At 43.4% G+C, this 23639-nt stretch overlaps 1 protein-coding gene across 5 annotated transcripts; it reads right to left on the bottom strand.

The window, feature by feature from the left end:
- Window positions 1-282: 282 nt before the first annotated feature.
- LOC124016648 (outer dense fiber protein 2-like) lies at window positions 283-23113 on the bottom strand. Of its 5 annotated transcripts, none has more exons than XM_046332190.1 (19): window positions 22954-23113; window positions 11597-11710; window positions 11209-11322; window positions 10786-10938; window positions 10436-10626; window positions 9782-9929; window positions 9401-9526; window positions 9007-9081; window positions 8782-8853; window positions 8555-8671; window positions 6384-6569; window positions 5360-5469; window positions 5083-5218; window positions 4611-4721; window positions 3585-3848; window positions 3145-3245; window positions 2677-2839; window positions 1569-1694; window positions 283-1355 (listed from the first exon to the last, which is right to left on the bottom strand). In XM_046332190.1, exons 1-19 carry the CDS (start codon window positions 22954-22956, stop codon window positions 1185-1187), a joined length of 2481 nt encoding a protein of 826 aa, XP_046188146.1. In that variant the 5' UTR covers window positions 22957-23113; the 3' UTR covers window positions 283-1184. The 5 variants fall into 5 exon arrangements, with proteins under 5 accessions (XP_046188146.1, XP_046188141.1, XP_046188144.1 ...); XM_046332185.1 differs by having other exon boundaries at window positions 10765-10938; XM_046332188.1 differs by lacking the exon at window positions 22954-23113 and adding an exon at window positions 22926-22946 and having other exon boundaries at window positions 10765-10938.
- Window positions 23114-23639: the final 526 nt, after the last annotated feature.

The following is a 23639-nucleotide window of genomic DNA, read 5'->3' on the forward strand; positions in this document are numbered from 1 at the left end:
TGCAAAACTGATTTAGTCTCAAAGGGGACTTTGACACATTGATGCAGTACATTCTACTGCTAGTGACAACATGGTTCAATTAAACTGAAGCTCGTCTGGAGGTTAGTTAACACAGTGTCCAAAGAAGGGCCAGAAGTACACAGAATGTTGTCGTCTGCATAGAGGTGGATCAGAAAAGTGGTATGTGGCAAGAAAAGGGTAGTTATTTTATGCAAGGTGATTTGTAGTTGATGTTGAACAGGTCCACAGTTTTATGAGGCTATAACCAGAAATAAATAAATATTATTGATGAAATTGCTTTATTGCAACTCAATACAACTTCATACACATTCAAGGTATATAAAATGGCCATTACAAATATATATCTCCTATTTCATAATTAAAGCAGAAATATGTAAATTATTGACAAGAACACAACTCCTTCACTGTTGATTCCTCCCTCTCATGGGTATCACATTTTAGACAAATACTGACACAAATAAACCGCAAACAAACCAAACTAAATAATTGGTTTCATTGATATGGCTCTGTTTAGCAGATAGCACCATCATTAGCCTGGGTACCGGTCTGTTTGTGTCATCATGCCACTCCTTGTCATTCCAAACAGGAGTTGACACGATAGCACAAACAGATCTGGGTCTAGGCTAACCAATCATAGCACCATTGGAACAATTCCGTAATATGATAAGATGAAAAATAGCCAAGATATATAACTCTACTATGACAAGTCCCAGATCTGTTGGACAGCTATGTTTTGGTACATTACATCTGTTAGGTGGGTGGTTACATGCTGTTGTACTGTAAGGTACAGAATGATACAGTATGCCGAGACATCAACAGTAGAACTGAAAACATAATGAAGTCAGAAGGACGTGAACAACTATAGGACAACTGTAATTAATGCAGACAAGCTGAAAGTAAAGGCTGTGTAAACTTGATGTCTTATATTGTAACATTATTGATAATGTATAATTGTATAATTGTATAATATTGTATAATTGGAACATATACACCCACAAAATCAACATTGAATATAGTTGAAAAGAGCTCTGAGTATAGACCTGGATAATGATGTGTGTGTGTGTGATCCGAGAGAATCCCCTCAAATGGGGTGTGTGTATTTGTGTGTGCGTGTGCATAGTGTAGGTGTGTGTTTTCTGAGAGAATCTTTGGGGAGAGTCCCCTCAGATGGGAGAAGGGGCCCGCAGAGTGCTGGTGAGGGCCGAGTCTCCGAACACGTTGGCATAAGAGGCTTTGAGGAACTGGACGTAGTTCTGCAGACTCCTGTTGGTGCTGTCCGACTGCTCCAGACGATCCTTCACATCCTGCAGACGGGACTGGTACCGCCGCTCTGCCTGAGGGTGGCGGAGGTGCACACACGCAGACAGACACACAACACAGCAATTCTATTATTAGAATTAAATATGATTTGATTTCTAAAGTGTGTGTGCCAAGATGTGTACTGTTATGAGTCACTATGTCTTTGACCGCAATAGTTTTAGAGATTATGAGAGATTATAATCAGAGTTGACACTAGAGATGTATATTTCTAAAACACTCTCCCTCACCTCCTCTTTGCTGCGGCGGAGGGTGGTGAGTTCTGTGGTGGTCCTGCTTAGCTGGGTCTCCAGGTCCACCACCTTGGACTGGGTGGAGTGCTCTTTGGTGATCGCACGTTCCCGGGTCTGGGACACCTAATATAATAATATATGCCATTTAGCAGACACTTTTATCCAAAGTGACTTACAGTCATGCGTGCATACATTTTATGTATGGGTGGTCCAGAGAATTGATCCCACCACTATCCAGGAGTTGCAAGCGCCATGATCTACCAACAGAGCTACAGAGGACCACCTATACACCAGGACCGTGATACTCCATCAGACAGAGCAACTGACTTGTTACAACAAGCATAAAACAAAATGGCTGTGCACCCATGGGAAGAAAATGACAAAGTCAGTGTTAACTAATGTTGCTCTGTGAGTATTCACAATGCTAAAACGTAAAACAACCAAATCACTCAATTCAGTACTTGCATTTCAATTTTACAACGTCTATGCAAAATGCAGTAATAATTTACGACTTTTAAATGACCAGGGATTGGTTCGTATTTCTAAACTTTAAATATTGTTAATAATCAGTTATAGTAGAGACATGAAGACTGCCGTAGTCTGGTTTCTACACCAGGAGTTAATGGGTAGGAGGAAGGTATATGGTGGAGGCCTTTAAGCTTGGAATGTACTGAGTGAAGGAAAGACGATCACATCTTGGCAGGCACTGATAAGGAGGGAGAGGATTGGTTTAGTGAGGAAGGTGGCCGAGGTCAGGTTAAGGGAGAAGGAACAATTTATTGCCCGCGTAACTTAATTTCCTGCCTAGCAACAGAGATGTAATGTTTCGAGAGAAGGAGGAGATTCCACCCCAAATTGGGGTATATATACTACCACTTGTGGAACAATGTATTTGTCTTATGCAGCTGTGTGACCCAATGGGGGAATACACTTGGTTTAAGCTTTACTAATCGTTCGTGAGTTTCAATAGGTTCATTTAGACACCAGTGAACATAATCTGATACACATATTGATCTCAAGCTGCAATGCTCCCTCCCACCCAGTTATTCCCCAAGTAGCCAATCCCCAGCCCCCCTCTCCCCATACCCGGGTGCCCCAGACAGACCTGGCGTCGGGCATCGTCCAAGGCCTCCTCCAGCTGACGGGTCAGGTGCGTGCACTCGTGGGACTTCTCCTCCAGCCGGAGCTGATTGCCATGGATGGTCTCCTCCCGCTTGGCGATCACCCCCACCAGGTCTCTGTTCTGACAAGTGGCCTCCTCTAGCTTCCTGTAAGGGAGAGATGAGATGGGCTCTCAAGCCCAGGTTTGTTCACACATACAAACACGGTATACATAAACACACACACAGGGGGTCACATGTTTCTGCCAGGTCACAAACTAACAACGTATGAGCTCACTGTACTGTAAGTTGGATAAAAGCATCGGTATATATTATGTATCATACTACGCACACACACACACACACACACACACACACACACACACACACACACACACACACACACACACACACACACACACTCTGTTCATCGCGTTATGATATTGGCTCTGGAATGGCCATGACAGTCTGACCTCTCCAGACTCTCCACACGGTGCTGCAGCTGTTTGTTCTCCTCCAACAGGACAGACTTTTTCTGTCTCAGCAGCTCCACCTGGCTGCCCTGCTGCTCCACCTAGACACACAACATAAACCATTATACTATTATTACCATATTATTAAATTGATAAAGCCAGTTTGGAAGATGTGCATACCACCACCCCCCACCACACACATGCACCACCCCCCACCACACACATACACACACACCCCCACCACACACATACACACACACACCCCCACCACACACATACACACACACCCCCACCACACACATACACCACCCCCCACACACACACACACACCCCCCCCACCACACACCACACACACACACCACCCCCCCACCACACACATACACCAACCCCCCACCACACACATACACCAACCCCCACCACACACAAGCACGTCCCCCCACCTTTATGCGCAGGTCAGCCAGGACGACACTCAGCTCGGTGCTGCGTCTCTCCTGGGCATGTTCTCTGTCCTGAGCTTCTTCCAGCAGGACCTCAGAGCGCCGCAGTGCCTCAGGAAGAGGCTCTAGCTCCGTCAGCCGGCCCAGCAGCTCCCTGCGCACCGCCTCCACTTCGCTCTCCAGCTGGTCCCGGACCTCCCGCGCCTCTCGCTCAGCTTGTCCCAGCCTGGCACAGTACTCGTCTGCCTCGGCCCGTGTCTTCACCACCTGGGTGATGGGTAGCATTACACAGAAGCACAGAAAAGACATGAGGCACGCACGAACAATATACACACACATTGTAATTTATGGACTATAATTCTCCCTTTCATTTATCCTATTATTGCATGTTTGCTTTCAGCACATTAAGAGTCTGTATGTGGGTACAACCTGTGTGTATACCTGTATGTGTATACCTGTATGTGGGTACCTGTATGTGTACCTGTATGTGGGTACCTGTATGTGGGTACCTGTATGTGGGTACCTGTATGTGGGTACCTGTATGTGTGTACCTGTGTGTGTACCTGTGTGTGTGTACCTGTGTGTGTGTACCTGTGTGTGTGTACCTGTGTGTGTGTACCTGTGTGTGTGTACCTGTGTGTGTGTACCTGTATGTGGGTACCTGTATGTGGGTACCTGTGTGTGTGTACCTGTGTGTGTGTACCTGTATGTGGGTACCTGTATGTGTGTACCTGTATGTGTATACCTGTATGTGTATACCTGTATGTGTATACCTGTGTGTGTATACCTGTGTGTGTATACCTGTATGTGTATACCTGTGTGTGTGTACCTGTGTGTGTATACCTGTATGTGTACCTGTGTGTGTGTACCTGTATGTGTGTACCTGTATGTGTGTACCTGTATGTGTGTACCTGTATGTGGGTACCTGTATGTGGGTACAACGTGTGTGTATACCTGTGTGTGTACCTGTATGTGTGTACCTGTGTGTGCATACCTGTATGTGGGTACAACGTGTGTGTGTCTGTTTACCTGGGTCTTGTAGTTGTCCACTAGGCTCTCGTATTGCTTCACAGAGGCTTTGACGTGTTGTACCTCTGACTGGGACAGAGTCAGCTTCTCCTCCACTGCAGACAACAAGGCCTGAAAGAGGGGAACATATGCCTGTCAGCCTACAGTACAGCTCTGTGTATGTGTCCATGTTATGATGCAATCCAATATCTGGGTCGGCTAAATCTATGCATATTGAATTACTTTCAAATCTTTGTAATTTACTAGAACCAGAACCAACACCTACTATTTGGTACTGGGTACAGATGTAATTCTTGTAAATGACAAAGGACCACATGATTGGATTTACTTCCCAGGCACAGATTAAGCCTAATGCATGATTTAAAAAGTGAAGATGAAGAATATCCATTCAAAGTGATTTTTTGTCCAACTAAAATGAATCTGTGAAAACTGGCCTAATAATTCCAAGAGTTAGTCCATTGTCATCACTGACCTTGAGGCTCTGGTTCTCTAGCTTGGCGTGGGTGCCCTCTGTGGTGAGGCTGTGCAGGCGGTCCAGGAGCCCCTCTCTCTCGGCCCGGGCCCTGTCCTCTGTCCCATGGAGTTGCTCTGTCAGGTCTGACACTCGGCTGCACGCATAGGGTATGGTCAGGATTATAAAGGTTTTTATGATAGACCATAAATGTACAATTTGACCATATTCATGATTGCTCATGATGCTGTGTTCCCTATTATTCTGAGAAAAACTGAAGCAACTCTCTTTCTCTCACCTGTTGAGGACTGAGACCTCCATATCTAGCTGAGTCTTGTCCTTCATTTCCTGGGCGTGGCGACCACGCCAATTCTCTGCTGCTGATAGGGCCTCTGCCATCTGGTTCTCCTGTGTAGGTAGCAACATCATCCAATAGATGTGAAAAGTATTTAAACCTGGTCCTGGTGAGCTACATGGTACATCTGGCTATTGTTCTAGCCCATTACTAACAAATGTAATTCGACCAATCATCAAATCAAATGTATTTATATAGCCCTTCGTACATCAGCTGATATCTCAAAGTGCTGTACAGAAACCCAGCCTAAAACCCCAAACAGCAAACAATGCAGGTGTTGCATTAATCATCTGGCTATTGTTCTAGCCCATTACTAACAAATGTAATTCGACCAATCATCAAGAAGGTTGGAACATCTTGTTCTTAAGTATTGATGAGTTGTTCCATGTCAAATCAGCCAAATTGTTTCTGTAGTTAGACTGAACAAAAATATAAATGCAACAATTTCAAAATGTTTACTGAGTTACAGTTCATAAGGTAAATCAGCCAATTAAAATGAATGCATTAGTCCCTAATCTATGGATTTCACATGACTTGGCATATAGATATGCATCTGTTGGTCACAGATACCTTAAACAAAAGGTGTGGATCAGAACACCAGTCAGTATCTGGTGTGTCCACCATTTGCCTCATGCAGTGCGACACATCTCCTTCGAATAGAGTTAATCAGGCTGAATACTTCCTAAATGCACTGCAAATTTATTGAATATTATATGAATCCTACACACTAAATTGCCAATTTGGATGCAATCAATTATCTTAATTTCTCAAAGATAAATTCTATTTCAACAAAATAATGTTGCAAGAATGCTAATCTTATCTGTTTCTAACAACAGAAATTATTTCAAAATAATCAGATGCTGAGTGTCAAAATTCTCTTTCTTGTCCTTTTTGAGTTGAAACGAGGATTAGACCAAAACTGGTCCTAGATCTGTTCTAAGGTCACCATCTCCCTTCTTCCACCTACCATGTCCAGTAGCTGAGCTCTGAGCTGACCGGCGGTGTCTTCACTGCGCTCCGCCCGGTGTTTCTGGGCCCGCGTAGCCCTCTTCAGGGCTTCTTTGTTGGACTCCGCCTGAAGTTTCAGACCCCGCAGCTGCTCCAGCAGGTGATCCATCTCTCCCTGCTGCTGGTTGGCCGCACGCTCCAAGTTCTGGACCAATCAGAAAGGAGTGGATAAAAAACAGGAAGACATTTTGTTTGCAGAACCTAAAAGTAACAATACATTTTGTATGCAAAGAAAGAGAAAAAACAAGTGAGCCTCCACCCCCAATCTCCTGCCCCATTCCCCCAACCCCATGTCACCCTACAACCACCCACCTCCTGCCCCCCTCCTGGAAACCACATTTTCAACTCCTTCCCATCCCCCCAGTACCCCTTACCCTTGGGCCTGAAAGCAAAAATATATATATAATAATGAAAATAGGTAAATACGGTATATTTTGTTTATATGTTTGGGCTTTATAGATTGTTTGTTTGTATGTGTTGGGCTTTATAGATTGTTTGTTTGTATGTGTTGGGCTTTATAGATTGTTTAGTGTACTTTTTCAGGCATCAATAAAAAAATATACATTCATTCTCGCTGTCGATAATTCTAAAGTTATAACTTCTAATAGTAACTGTATTCACTGGCGAACTGGGAGAGAGTGAGATGATTGCCATCTAAGAGCCAATATCTTTTTTTGCAGCAGTGCTATCTGGCAGCAGTAATCGTCTCTCTGATTTATTGTGAGATTCAAGAAGCTATCATCGTTAAGTAACATAGTAGATGCAAAGAATTGAATATTTATATTCATGCACTTCTAAATTAATTTAGTAAAAGGCTGCACTCCAGACCTCAAGGCATTATTGTGAAATATTGGAGTATGGGCATGCCAATTTGATTCCAAGTTAAGTAGTTTAAAAATTGTAATGGATTTTCTATGGATTTTTTCCCAATAGCCAGAAGGGGGAGGCAAAAATACAGAAATTCAGCCATGGAAATACAATGCATTTGGAAAGTATTCAGACCCCTTGAATTTTTTCACATTTTGTTAGTTACAGCCTTATTCTAAAATGGATTAAAATGAATATAGAAATGTTTGCAGATGTAATAAAAATGTAAAACTGAAATATCACATTTACATAAGTATGCAGACCCTTTACTCAGAACTTTGTTGAAGCAGTTTTGGCAGCGATTACAGCCTCGAGTCTACTTGGGTATGATGCTACAAGCTTGGCACACTTGTATTTGAGGAGTTTCTCTCACTCTTCTCTGCAGATCATCTCAAGCTCTGTCAGGTTGGATGGGGAGCGTCGCTGCACAGCTATTTTCAGGTCTCTCCAGAGATGTTCCATCAGGTTCAAGTCTGGACTCTGGCTTTGCCACTCAAGGACATTTGTCTTGGCTGTGTATGTAGTTTTTTTTGTTCACCATCCAATAGGACCTTTGCCCCAGTCTGAGGTTCTGAGCGCTCTGGAACAGGTTTTCATCAAGGATCTCTTTGTACTTTGCTCTGTTCATCTTTACCTTGATCCTGACTAGTCTCCCAGTCACTGAAAAACATCCCCACAGCATGATGCTGCCACCACCATGCTTCACCGTAGGGAGGGTGCCAAATTTCCTACAGACGTTCAAGCCAAAGAGTTCAATCTTGGTTTCATCAGACCAGAGAATCTTGTTTCTCATGTTCTGAGAGAATCTTTAGGTGCCTTTTGGCAAACTCCAAGCGGGCTGTGATGTACCTTTTGTACTGAGGTATGGATACCATCTGGCCACTCTACCATCTGTACCTGATTGGTGGCGTGATGCAGAGATGGTTATCCTGGAAGGTTTTCCCATTTCCACAGAGGAACTCTGGACCTCTGTCAGAGTGACCATCAGGTTCTTGGTCGCCTCCCTGAGCAAGGCCCTTCTCCCCCGATTGCTCAGTTTGGGACCAGGGCACAAATAATAATCAATCATTTTTCTCTTTATTTAACAATCTTACATATGAAACCTTATTTGTTCATCGAAAACTGTGAATAACTCACCACAGGTTAATGAGAAGGGTATGCTTGACAGGATGCACATAAGGCACAGGCAAAGTACATCAGTATAGCGAAATTAAGCTGCAAGTTGAATTGTGTCCAAATGGAAGCCATATAACGTCACTTTACCTTGATTTGCACAGCAAGACGGTTGTTGTCTGCCTCTTTGCTGCGTAACTGGCTCTGCAAATGGGCCCGAGTAGACTCCAGTACTTTAGACAGCTCTCCTGTGGTCTTAGCATTCTCCTGGAACAACAACAGAATGCAAATAAATTAATCAAATTATTAAAATAATGAAACATTTGTTGAACACGCTGTTAGTGTATGGGATGTAAAATACAGCAACTATAGTTCACCTTCTCAGTGTCCATAAGTGTAGTCAGTTGATTGACCTCCCTCTCTTTCTCTTGAAGTTTCAAAACAAGATGCTGTGTGAGGAATGACACAGAAATGTAATTCAGTACAACCTTCTATCCATCAGCCGTCCAATAAGCACAAAGCATTTTGAAGAGGACATTTTGGGGATTCATGATTCACTGAATATTTTGTTGACCGACAGTGGCATATTTAAAGTAACACACCGAGTTTTCTGCCTCTGTGTTCGTCAGCCTCTTCAGAAGTACATCTTTCTGCTCTGAAATCCTCATGGATTCCATCTGTTCAAAAATAAATAAAAAAACTGCCACCACCACAACAGGTAAAAGTGTAGCTATAAGAGGCCCGTATTTCAGGCCACAACATGATTAGATTGTGATCCTAGTTCCGAACGTCCATGGTTATTCATCATGTCAGCATTTTCACCATCCTGGAAGTTTTTGAAACTTATGGGTTCAAGTAGGGTTAGGTTTCAAGATAAGGAAATTCGCTTACTTCGCTAATCATGTGGTGGCCCCAAATCAAGGCCGGCGTTATGGATTAAAGTGAGTTGCTCTACTCTTAGTCTGCCCTCTACTGGCATGGAGGGTGTACCGGTACCTCACGTCCATGCTGTTCCCTCAGTAGGTGGCGGAGAGTGAGGTTGGTGGACTCAAATGTTTCCAGTTTTTGGAGCAGCAACTCCTTCTGACGCGCCAGGAATGAAGACTCAGACCCCGACATTCTCTTTTCCAATCAAAATAAAGCATTTCAGATATCAATACCTACCAGATATCAATACCTACTGTATATCCTTGAGGTTACACCTACCGTATGTATTTTGAAAGCCTATATTGGTATCTTTGCATGGTTGGGGTCAATTCCAGCTCAATTCAGTCAACTCAGGAAGTCAATTGATAAATGGTCTGTGCATTGGCATTTTAATCCATCCCCTGAGTAGAAATGGTATTGACCGCCAACCATGCCTCTGCTGACACTCACACTGGCGCTGGAGCTCCTCATCTTGGTGACGGTCTCTCTCAGGGCTGACACCTGCCTGGCAGCAGCCATCCCGTCCATCTCTGCCTCCATCAGCTTCCTGAGCAGGGTGTCCTTCTCCAGCTGAATCGACTCCATAGACCTCTCCACTCTGTACGTACAGGGGGGTTATGGCAGACACAACAGGACAGAGGCAAAGGGATGGAAGATTTTGAATAAGGGGTACAGGAAAGATGTTTTATAGTTTCACATTTATTTAGCACCTCTGTATATTATTAAGTAGGACAATTATATTATTTTGTGTGAGTCACTGGGGGCTGTTGACAACTTGTATTTTGCAACTTCTGACAATCAGATTTGATGAAAAACGACCAAATAGGCCATAGTGTGATAGCCTGCTAGGACTGTTGTTGGGTTAAAGGCATCTGAGAATCAAGGCTTATTACAGTCATGAGAAGTTTTACTGGAGTCTGGTCTAGTGGTGGCGCTGCAGACTCCTGACAACACTTACCTGCTGGAGACGGGGTTATGAATCCCACCAGGGCCCTTCCTTTCTGCCTGCCACTCTGTATCGGTCGCCACCTCTACTTTCTGACTAAGACAATTAAATACAATTTGAATGAACTATGGCTTCAAGTGTGTCTGTCTGGGCCATACCTGCTGGTGCAGTCCGTCTCCTCCAACATCTTCTCCATGGAGTGGCGCAGGCGGGAGTTTTCCCTCTCCGTGACCTCTAGCTCCTTGGACACCTCGGCTAGCTCCTCCTCCTGTTCCTCGATGACCCGCTGGGAGGCGCTCAGCTTCTCCGACTGGCGCTCCAACAGCTGCTCCTTCCTCCGCAGCTCCACCTGCACACATACACAGGCATGTACATACACACACGCACAAAAGCACACACTTAGAAGATGAATAAATGTATCAATGGGTGAGGGACTAGGGCAACATGTGGAACCGGTTCTAAGGAGAATTAAATGGGAGGGACAGACCTCACTCTTCAACGAGCTGACCTCAGTCATCAGGCTGTCAATCTTCCTCTCGTACTGGTTGATTCGTCCATGCAGCACTTCCTCCTCCTCTGACGACAGGTCGGCCAATCGCAGGGGAGAGTGGGAGGTCTCGGGCTCAGGTAATGGTGTGATCTCCAGGCGATGAGTCGGCCCCTAAGACATGGACAGGTCCAGTGACCACAGACTATATGGCTTCTTTTGATCCATTTAATATAATAATAATAATATAATAATTTATACCATTTACGCTTTTTAAGCGACTTACAGTCATGTGTGCTGATAGGAAAGTGTTACAGAAGGATATTGAGTGCTGATAGGAAAGTGTTGATATGAGTGCTTTCATAAGATACTGCTTCAATAGGTGCAGTATGAATACATTGCATTAGTGGAGATGAGATAAAAGGAATGAATAGCATGTCAGACCTCCCATTTGTAAGAGGCATCCCGCATTGAGGCCTTCCCAGGCGGTATCCATGGCACCCGTGTCTTCACCTTTGCAGTAGGTCGCAGGATCCCTCCATCACCCTTGGTCTTACCCTGCAAAGCAGACAGCATGAAACTCAAGGGAAACACATTTAGGCCCACATGTAATGCATTCATGTGCAGGTAAATCCAGCAGCTTTCACACAAGCAGGGTATACAGTATTAGATAGCATAAGAAAAAGGAATATGCATTCAGAGACCTTTGGAAGGTATTCTCCGCTCTGTATCAATTCAGCACCTTAGACCCTGAATCGGAACTGCATTGATATGAAATTAGGACATTTAATTAACTGTTTCAAATGTGTTTCCCTGAAAAGGCTTTTCCAACCTGTGGTGTCCTGGAAGGGCTCCTGCTCTTCTTCACATGCACGTGCACAGGCGTAGTCTCATTCACATGCACATGTAGGGGCGGTGAGATTGACCGGGTCCTCATGGCTTTTTTCTGTAAAAGACCAGTGAGTCAACTCGGCAAAAGCCACAATATAGGCCCCCTTTTCTCCCGTATCATATTAGCCTTTATACTGTTGCCCATCACTACCACACCATCAAACAAACGCAACCAAAGTAATATCAAAGGAGACTTTTTCAAAGGGAGACTGAATTATTTGCACTGTTAGGAACAGAGTAAATGGTGCAAAGCAGGACTTGATAGGAACAGATTCCATGGTTCAATCATCAACACAAACATAGAAATGAAAGGAGGAGGAAGTGTAAACAAACAGGTTGGTTGACTGTCAGATGTGAACTGGCAGCTGATATGTAGTGATCATTCAAGTCAGTCCTTGTTTACAGTGTAGACAACACATGGCTGGTGTATCATTTTACCTGGGCGACGTACAATTACTAGATCAAGAGTGGACTGGCTGGTTAAATTTTTGCCTAATGGGCCTGTATAACTTGTTAATTTTGCGCAAAGTTATAATTATCAGGCTAATAGTGCGTGCCTTGAGGAAAAACAATGGGCCAATGTGGGGGCCTCAAGGAAGAAAATGGGCTGGTGTGTTAGAAAACACCAGAGATGATTTCTGGTCCCAGTCTGCCCCTGACTAGGATCATATGTCAGAGCAGTAGCAAAAAAGGTATACTTTTAGCGAATGAAGGCACGGCAGGAGCATACCTTCTGGAGAAGGGTTGGTCCTGGTCGGTTCCTGGATAGGAGACCAGATGTTACTGGGAGTGGTGTTAGGGGGGGGGCACTCTTTCCTCAAGTCAAATAAAAACATATCCTAACACCCCAGTGCAGTGATTGGGGACATTGCCCTGTGAAGGGTACAATCTTTCGGATTGGACATTAAGACGGGTGTCCTGACTCACGGTGGTCACTAAAGATCCCATGGCACTTATCGTAGGGGTGTTAACCCCGGTGTCCTGGCTAAATTCCCAATCTGAGCCTCATATCATCCCCAGCTTCCAATTGGCTCATTCCACACCCCTGTAACTATTCCCCAGGTCGTTGCTGTAAATGAGAACATGTTCTTCTCAGTCAACTTACCTGGTAAAATGAGTGTGGTGAACGGAGAGTGGCGAGGTAGAAGAACAGAGGGAGGACGTGTGTTGAGGAAGAATGGCGCCAAGTGCAACCCGTACTCTGATGGCTCAGAAATTGAACTTAACAAGAGTGAATTGCGTGTGGTGAAGACCTCTGAACCATGCCCCGGTGATCATGCAAAGGATGATTCTGGCACAGTGGGAGTGACATTTTTATAGAAAGTGGATCCCTGACTTTTGGCTGACCCATATAATTTGGGTACTGTTAAATCGGTGAAGGTAGCTCGAAGTGGAATTGTGATTTTCTGTTATCTTCCGCCCAGAGGGAGTTGACACTTCGCGTCACGAGCCTCGGGACAAGACCTGTGACTTGCTTTGCTCTCCGGAGCAGAGTGCCTTTGAAAAGAGTGATTACTGGCGTTGCGTTAAGTGTTGAGGTGGAGCAACTGAAATGTAAGATTTCCTGTGTCTGTGACACCCGCTGATCCAGTGGCGTGGTGAAACTGAGAAGACACTGTCTGTCCTTTTGAGTTTTGAAGCAAAGTCTTTATCTGACAAAGTCATGGTAAGATGTGTCAGTTATCCTATGAGAGCTTTTGTGCCGATCCCACTAAGGTGTTTTAGATGCCAAGCGTATGGTCATGTTGCAGCAGTGTGTGGGAGGGAAATTCCGAGATGTGAGAAGTGTGCAGGAGGGCATGGAAAAAACGGTGTGTTTCAATTGTGGGGGTGCCCATGTTACTGGGGATCAGAAGTGCCGGTGCAAGAGATAGGTTGAGGTTGCAAAGGTCAGAGTAGAACAGAAGGTCACAAAATGTCGTCATAATATATGCACAAACTCACCAAAACTGTTTTGGCTGGGAAGCATACCTTAACACCATCATTAAGTTTGCCGACGACATGACGATGGTAGGCCTGATCACCGATGAATATGAGACAGCCTATAGGGAGGAGGTCAGAGACCTGGAAGTGTGGTGCAAGAACAACAACCTCTCCCTCAACGTCAGCATGACAAAGGAGCTGATTGTGGACGACAGAAAATGTAGGGTTCGAGCACAGAACCCACTCACATAGATGAGGCTGTAGTGGAGCGGGTCGAGAGCTTCAAGTTCATCGGTGGACATCACTAAGGATCAATCATGGTCCACATACACCAACAGTCTTGAAGAGGGCACAACAACATCTCTAACCCCTCAGAAGGCTGAAATTATTTGGCATGGGCCCTTAAAACCTCAAAAATGTATTTGATAGCTGCATCACTGTTTGGTATGGCAACTGCTTGGCATCCAAACACTACAGAGGGTAGTTTGTACGGCCCATCACTGGAACCGAGCTCCATGCCATCCAGGACCTCTATACTGAGGTCGGATGTCTTAGCCGTGTCTGAATCCTGGCTTAGGAAAACCACCAAAACCCTGAAATTTACATCCCTAACTATAACATTTCCCGACAAGATAGAACTGCCAAAGGGGGCGGTGTGGCAATCTACTGCAGAGATAGAGTTCTATCTTACTATCCAGGTCTGTACCAAAACAATTCGAGCTTCTACTTCTAAAAATTCACCTTTCCAGAAACAAGTCTCTCACCGTTGCCACTTGCTATAGACCACCCTCTGCCCCCAGCTGTGCCCTGGACACCATATGTGAATTGATTGCTCCCCATTTATCTTCTGAGATCGTGCTGCTAGGTGACCTAAACTGAGACATGCTTAACACCCCAGCCATCCTACAATCTAAGCTTGATGCCCTCAATCTCACACAAATTACCAGGTACAACCCCAAATCCGTAAACATGGGCACCCTCATAGATATCATCCTAACTAACTCGCCCTCCAAATACACCTCTGCTGTTTTCAACCAAGATCTCAGCGATCACTGCCTCATTGCCTGCATCCGTAATGGGTCTGCGGTCCTCATCACTGTCAAACGCTACCTAAAATTATTCTGCGAACAGGCCTTTTAATTGACCTGGCTGGGGTATCCTGGAATGACATTGACCTCATCCCGTCAGTAGAGGATGCCTGGTTATTATTTAAAAGTGCCTTCCTCACCATCTTAAATCAGCACGCCCCATTAAAAAATGTAGAACTAGGAACAGATATAGCCCTTGGTTCACTCCAGACCTGTCTGCCCATGACCAGTACAAAAACATCCTGTGGTGTTCTGCATTAGCATCAAATAGCCCCGATGATATGCAACCTTTTCGGGAATTTAGGAACCAATATACACAGGCAGTTAGAAAAGCTAAGGCAAGCTTTTTCAAACAGAAATATGCATCCTGTAGTACAAACTCAAAAAAGTTCTGGGACACTGTAAAGTCCATGGAGAATAAGAGCACCTCTTCCCAGCTGCCCACTGCACTGAGGCTAGGAGACACTGTCACTACAGATAAATCCACAATAGCTGAGAATTTCAATAAGCATTTTTCTATGGCCGGCCATGCTTTCCACCTGGCTACCTCTACCCCGGTCAACAGCCCTGCACCCCCCACAGCAACTCGCCCAAACCTACCCCATTTCTCCTTCACCCAAATCCAGATAGGTGATGTTCTGAAAGAGCTGTAAAATCTGGACTCCTACAAATCAGCCGGGCTAGACAATCTGGACCCTCTCGTTCTAAAAGTACCAGCCAAAATTATTGCAACCCCTATCACTAGCCTGTTCAAACTCTCTTTCATATTGTCTGAGATTCCCATAGATTGGAAAGCTGCCGCAGTCATCCCCCTCTTCAAGGGGGGCGACACTCTAGACCCAAACTGCTACAGGCCTATATCTATTCTACCCTGAATTTCTAAGGTCTTTGAAAGCCATGTTAACAAAGAATATTGACCATTTTGAATCTCACCGTACCTTTTCCGCTATGCAATCTGGTTTCAGAGCTGGTTATGGGTGCACCTCTGCCACGCTCAAGGTCCTAAATGATATCATAACCGTCATCGATAAGAGACATTACTGTGCAGCAGTATTCATCGACCTGGCCAAGGCTTCGACTCCTTCAAACACAACATTCTTATTGGCAGACTCAACAGCCTTGGTTTCTCAAATGTTTGCCTCGCTTGGTTCACCAACGACTTCTCCGATAGAGTTCAGTATGTCAAATCTGAGGGCCTGTTGTCTGGACCTCTGGCAGTCACTATTGGGGAGTTCAATTCTCAGGCCGACTCTCTTCTCTGTATACATCAATGATGTCGCTCTCGCTGCTGGTGATTCTTTGATCCACCTCTAAGCAGATGACACCATTCGGTATACCTCTGGCCCTTCGTTGGACACTTTGTTAACTAACCTCCAGATGAGCTTCAATGCCATACAACTATCCTTCTGTGGTCTCCAACTGCTCTTAAATGCAAGTAAAACTAAATGCATGCTCTTCAACCGATCGCTGCCCGCACCTGCCCGCCCATCCAGCATCACTACTCTGGATGGTTGACTTTGAATATGTGGACAACTACAAATACCTAGGTGTCTGGTTAGACTGTAAACTCTCCTTCCAGACTCACATTAAACATCTCCAATCCAAAATTAAATCTGGAATCGGCTTCCTATTTCGCAACAAAGCATCCCTCACTCATGCTGCCAAACATACCCTCGTAAAACTGACCATCCAACAGATCCTCGACGATGTCATTTACAAAATAGCCTCCAACACTCCACTCAACAAATTGGATGCAGTCTATCACAGTACCATCCATTTTGTCACCAAAGCCCCATATACTACCCACCACTGCATGCTCTCGTGGTCTGGCCCTTGCTTCACATTTGTAGCCAAACACACTGGCTCCAGGTCCTCTACAAGTCTCTGCTAGGTAAAGCCCAGACTTAGCTCACTCGTCACCATAGCAGCACCCACTCGTAGCAGGCACTCCAGCAAGGAATTCTCACTGGTCACCCCAAAGCCTATTCTTCCTTTGGCCTCCTCTCCTTACAGTTCTCTACTGCCAATGACTGGAACGGGAGACCAATATCTCCCTCACTAACTTTAAGCACCAGCTGTCAGAGCAGCTCATAGATAACTGAACCTGTACATATCCCATCTGTAAATAGCCCATCCAACTACCTCATCCCCATACTGTATCTATTTATCTTGCTCCTTTCACCCCAGTATCTCTACTTGAACATTCATCTTTTGCACATCTATCACTCCAGTGTTTAATTGCTAAATTGTCATTATTTCACCTATTTATTGTCTACCTCCCTTATCTTACCTCATTTGCACACACTGTATATACTTTTTCTCTATTGTGTTATTGACTGTATGTTTGTTTATTCCATGTGTAACTCTGTGTTGTTGTTTGTGTCGCACTGCTTTGCTTTATCTTGGCCAGGTTGCAGTTGTAAATGAGAACTTGTTCTCAACTATCTGGTTAAATATAGATGAAATAAAGTAAATAAATAAAAAAGAATGACCATCGTTATGTTTGGAGGAGAAAGGGGTATGCTTGCAAGCCAAAGAACACCATACCAACCGTGAAGCACGGTGGTGGCAGCATCATGTTGTGGGGGTGCTTTGCTGCAGGAGGGACTGGTGCACTTCACAAAATAGATGGCATCATGAGGGAGTAAAATTATGTGGATATATTGAAGCAACATCTCAAGACATTAGTCAGGAAGTTAAAGCTTGTTCGCAAAAGGGTCTTCCAAATGGAGAATGACCCCAAGCATACTTCCAAAGTTGTGGCAAAATGGCTTTAGGACAACAAATTCAAGGTATTGGAGTGGCCATCACAAAGCCCTAACCTCAATCACATAGAAAATGTAGGGGCAGAACTGAAAAAGCGCATGCGAGCAAGGAGGCCAGAAACCTGACTCAGTTACACCAGCTCTGTCAGAGGAATGGGCCAAAATTCACCCAGGTTATTGTGGGAAGCAACCCGAAACGTTTGACCCAAGTTAAACAATTTAAAGGCAATGCTATCAAATAGAGGTCGACCGACTATGATTTTTCAATGCCGATACCGATTATTGGAGGACCAAAAAAAGCCGATACGGATTAATCGGACGATTTTTTAAAATGTATTTGTAATAATGACAATTACAACAATACTGAATGAACACTTATTTTAACTTAATATAATACATCAATAAAAATCCATTTAGCCTCAAATAAATAATGAAACATGTTCAATTTGGTTTAAATAATGCAAAAACAAAGTGTTGGAGAAGTAAAAGTGCAATATGTGCCATGTAAAAAAGCTAACGTTTGAGTTTCTTGCTCAGAACATATGAAAGTTAGTGGTTATTTTTAACATGAGACTTCAATATTCCAAGGTAAGAGGTTTTATGTTGTAGTTAATATAGTATTTATAGGACTATTTCTCTCTATACCATTTGTATTTCATATACCTTTGAGTATTGGATGTTCTTATAGGCACTATAGTATTGCCAGTGTAACAGTATAACTTCCGTCCCTCTCCTCGCCCCTACCTGGGCTCGAACCAGGAACACATGGACAACAGCCACACTCTAAGCAGCATTACCCATCGCTCCACAAAAGCTGTGTTCCTTGCAGAGCAGGGGGAATAAATACTACAAGTCTCAGAGCGAGTGAAGTTTGAAGCGCTATTAGTGCGCACCCCGCTAACTAGCCATTTCACATCGGTTACACCAGCCATTGGGCTGATAGGCTTGAAGTCATAAACAGCGCTGTGCTTGCGAAGAGCTGCTCGCAAAACGCACAAAAGTGCTGTTTGAATGAATGCTTACGAGCCTGCTGCTGCCTACCATCGCTCAGTCAGACTGCTCTATCAAATCAGACTTAATTATAACATAATAACACACAGAAATACGAGCCTTTGGTCATTAATATGATCGAATCTGGAAACTATCATTCCGAAAACAAAACGTTTATTATTTCAGTGAAATACGGAACCGTTCGGTATTTTATCAAACGGGTGGCATCCCTAAGTCTAAATATTCTTGCTACATTGCACAACCTTCAATGTTGCATATACCCTGACTCTGCGTGCAACGAACGCAAGAGAAGTGACACAATTTCACCTGGTTAATATTGCCTGCTAACCTGGATCCCCCAGTGTTGCATCGATTATATGCAACGCAGGACACACTAGATAAACTAGTAATATCATCAACCATGTGTAGTTATAACTAGTGATTATGATTGATTGTTTTTTATAAGATAAGTTTAATGCTAGCTAGCAACTTACCTTCGTTTCTACTGCATTTGCCTAACAGGCAGTCTCCTTGTGGAGTGCAGCAAGAGGTAGGTGGTTATTGTGTTGGACTAGTTAACTGTAAGGTTGCAAGATTGGATCCCTCAAGCTGACGTTCTGTTGGCTTAGGATCATTGTCCTGTTGGAAGGTGAACCTTTGCCCCAGTCTGAGGTGCTGAGTACTCTGGAGCAGATTTTCATCAAGCATCTCCCTGTACTCTTTGCCTCGATCCTGATTACCCTCCCAGTCCTTGCCGCTGAAAAACTTCCCCACAGCATGATGCGGCCCCCACCATGCTGGGGATGGTGCCAGGTTTCCTCCAGACGTGACGCTTGGCATTCAGGCCAAATAGTTCATTCTTGGGTTCATCAGACCAGAGAAACTTGTTTCTCAAGGTCTTAGTCTTTCTGTTTCTTTTGGCAAACTCCAAGTGGGCTGTCATATGCCATTTACTGAGGAGTGTCTTCTGTCTTGCCACTCTACCGTAAAGGCCGGATTGGTGGAGTGCTACAAATATGTTTGTCCTTCTGGAAGCTTCTCCCATCTCCACAGAGGAACTCTTTAGCTCTGTCAGAGTGATCATCGGGGTCTTGGTCATCTCCCTGACCAAGACCCTTCTCCCCGATTGCTCAGTTTGGCCACATGGCCAGCTCAAGGAAGAGTCTTGGTGGTTCCAAACTTCTTCCATTTAAGAATGATTGAGGCCACTGTGTTCTTGGGGACCTTCAATGCTGCAGAACTGTTTTGGTACCCTTCCCCAGATCTGGGTCTCAACACAATCCTGTCTCAGAGCTCTACGGACAATCCCTTCGACCTCATGGCTTGGGTTTTGCTCGGACACACACGGTCAACAATGGGAACTTATATAAACAGTTGTGTAACTTTCCGAATCATCCCGGAGTCGCCTCTTCACTGTTGACGTTGAGACTAAAGGTTGACCAATTAATCGCCATGGCTGATTAATTATGGCCTTTTCAAGTTTTCATAACAATCGGTAATCTACCCTTATGGCCGATTACATTGCAATTCACGAGGAGACTGTGTGGCAGGCTGACTACCTGTGATGCGAGTCCAGCATCAAAAGGACCTTGTGGCTGTAAGGAGCCATGGTAAGTTGCTAGCTAGCATTAAACTTATCGTATAATAAAACAATCAATCTTCACATAATCACTAGTTAACCTAGTAATATCATCAACTGTGTGTAGTTAACTAGCTTGCCCTGCGTTGCATATAATCAAAGCGGTGCCTGTTAATTTGCCATCAAACAGCTTACTTCAACTTCGCCAAACGGGTGGTGATTTAACCAAAGTGTATTCTGGGAAAAAAAAGCACAATCGTTGCACAAATATACCTAACCATGAACATCGATGCCTTTCTTAAAATTAATACACAGAAGTATTTTTTTTTTAAACCTGCATATTTAGTTCAAATAAATGCATGTTAGCAGGTAATATTAACTACGGAAAGTGTGTCACTTCTCTTGCGTTCAGTGCAAGCAGAGTCAGGGTATGTGCAGCAGTTTGGGCCGCCTGGCTCGTTGCGAAATGTATGAAGACAATTTCCTAACAAAGACCATAATTAATTTGCCAGAATTTTACATAATTATGACATAACATTGAAGGCTGTGGAATGTAACAGCAATATTTAGACTTAGGGTTGCCACCCGTTCGATAAAAAAGGGAACGGTTCCATTTTTCAATGAAAGAATAAACGCTGTGCTTTCGAAATGAAGGTTTCCGGATTTTACCATATTAATGACCAAAGGCTCGTATTTCTGTGTGTTTATTATATTATAATTAAGTCTATGATTTGATATTTGATAGAGCAGTCTGACTGAGCGGTGGTAGGCAGGAGTGGGCTCGTAAGCATTCATTCAAACAGCCCTTTACTGCGTTTGCCAGCAGCTCTTAGCAATGCTTGAGGCACAGCGCTGTTTATGACTTCCAACCTATCAACTCCCGAGATTAGGCTGGCAATACTAAAGTGCCTATAAGAACAACCAATTGTCAAAGATATGAAATACAAATGGTATAGAGAGAAATAGTTAACACGTCATAATTCCTATAATAACTACAACCTAAAACTTCTTACCTGGGAATATTGAAGACTCATGTTAAAAGGAACCACCAGCTTTCATATGTTTCAAGTTCTGAGCAAGAAACTTAAAAGTTAGCTTTTTAACCTGGTACATATTGTACTTTTACTTTCTTCTCCAACACTGTTTTTTTGCATTATTTCAACCAAATTGAACATGTTTCATTATTTATGAGACTAAATTGATTTTTATTTATGTATTATGTTAAAATAAGTGTTCATTCAGTATTGTAATTGTCATTACTATATATATATATGAAAATCGTCCGCATTTTTGGTCCTCCAATATTCGGTATCGGCGTTGAAAAATTATAATCAGTCAACCTCTAGAATCTAGTACTGAAAGCATAAGCTACAGCTAGCTAGCACTGCAGTGCATAAAATGTTGCTGTACACTGTAACATTACTGCATTATTATAGCGGTTTACTAACCCATTAGTTCTATTAGCTATGTTGATTGATGTTACTTTAGCTAATATGGTGACAACAATGTAGGCTGTCTGTAGCAGTTATGACATGGCTTGGAAAGTTTTTTTTTTGCATGGTCTCATGCAGCTGATGTGTTGTGCATTGAAGTCCAGAAGTGAATGGAAAAGGTGAGAGGAAGAGAGCGCATAGATGCGAGAAGGAACACAATGTGGCTGCTATGAAAGTGCACTGTGTTCACGTTATCAGGGGAGTATTCATTCCTCCGATTCTGTTGAAAAACGTTTCTTAGACGAATGCAAACGGAACGAAACTAAGATAAACATACCTGAATTTGTCCAATGGAAAATCTTGTTTGCAACTGTTGGACTAATGATTACACTCTAGATCAGCTAGATGCAGGCAAGAGTGTGCAAGGCAGTATTGAATGTGTCACTGTCTGTCAACTCAAATGTTTCTCTCGACCTTTGTTTACCTACGTTGTAAACTTTCATTCATAGGCTAGGTTGTAGCAACCTCGATGGGTATAGGGATAATTTCAGTATCATGTAGTAGCCTAAACATTTTACATTGAACTGAGTGAATGGGATATGAATGACAGTCATCCAATATGCTGTAATATAAATAAGGCCATGCTCATAAAATTTGTTTTGTTCTCCCTCATCTTAAACGCCCCCGACCGACCGCCACTGTACCGGTCTCCTGTTATGTTGACTCAGTTTATAATAGAAGTTTATAAAGAACGTAGATAGTCTTGTTCTTTCTACATAACAGTATTCTCTCTTGAACGGAGTTCCTGGAGTTTCCCTGCCCTAGCCTGCCTAGGCCATATGCCTGTGCTCAATATCAACATAGGCAAACATTTATTGCTTTAAAATATATATTATTGGCACTGGCAGCTAAACTTATCAACACTAAATAGACACTTCTTAAATATACATGTCACAATTCCAGACATAACAATGCACAGTATATATGTTCTGACCGTGTATGCGCTCACTTTGCCTGCGTTGCTTTAGGTTGACGCGAGAGAAATAGACTTTCTATTTTCAAGTAACGTTATACATGGCGGCCCGTCTGTTCTCTCTCATTCAGTTCCGTGCATTCTAATTCCAGCGTGTACACGCTCGTAAAAAATAAACACTTCTCGTTTGATTTTGTCTTTAGAGTAAACTGAAGCCAGTGTACTAACGTTACTGTAGTTCCACCTCTTCCTTCCCAATACAATCCAATTTGTCAGGCTGAAGCTGCAACTTGTTGAGCAGGAGCTTGTAACTGCCAATCAAAATCTAAGTAGTTAGTAAGATAGTGGCTATCTAGTAAGCTAGATAGGTATAAATAGCTAAAGAAATGCAGTAATGTATTGTAGCTAGCTAACGTTAGATAGCAAGCTAAACCACGGGCTTTGGCTAAACAGGATTTATGCTAAGGAGACTGCGATGTGTTCAAATTGATTAGCTAAAATAACCAATTGTTTAAGTACCTTTTTAAGAACACCAGAAGTAACTCACCATGTGAGAATCCAAATATTCGTCGAAATTGTGGTTTATGGATATTGTGACATATAGTTTACGTAGCTATAGCTACCATTTCATTCAAAAGGCAAAGCAAAGACAAGTGGGCAAAGCGTCCTCCAAAACACCATTCTTCCGGTAGCAGCGTTCCGGTAGGTGATTGGCTCATTCAAAACTTTGCTGATCTGTGAATGGAGCAAAGCGCTGACCTTTGGTGGAGTTTATGTTCCACGTTGTCCGTAGCAACGGGTCCGTAGCAACGGGTCCCTACAAATCAAATCACATTTTATTTTTCAAACGCGCCGAATACCGCAGGTGTAGACCTTACCACGAAATGCATAAAAACAATGCAGTTTTAAGAATAATACGACTTTAAAAAATATTTACAAAAAAATAAAAATAGCTTTTTTTTAATGACCAGCACTGTAGGTGCGCGAGACAAGTTTACCAGCATCATAGCATAAGTATCATTGACATGTTCCTTGCCATTTTAAACAAAATTACAGTATACTAATAAGATGACCCAGCAGGTGCTGTTGCAAGGCAAAACTTTTCAAGACGAACAATAACGTTATGGACAGAAAGCACACATCCTAAATGTTTATTTTTTTGTTGCCTTCAGTGGCCTGTATCACATGGAAAGATAGCTACATTTTTACATTGGTTTACAGTCCACTTTTCCT

Source organism: Oncorhynchus gorbuscha, linkage group LGY, assembly GCF_021184085.1.
Source record: "Oncorhynchus gorbuscha isolate QuinsamMale2020 ecotype Even-year linkage group LGY, OgorEven_v1.0, whole genome shotgun sequence".
Taxonomy (NCBI): domain Eukaryota; kingdom Metazoa; phylum Chordata; class Actinopteri; order Salmoniformes; family Salmonidae; genus Oncorhynchus; species Oncorhynchus gorbuscha.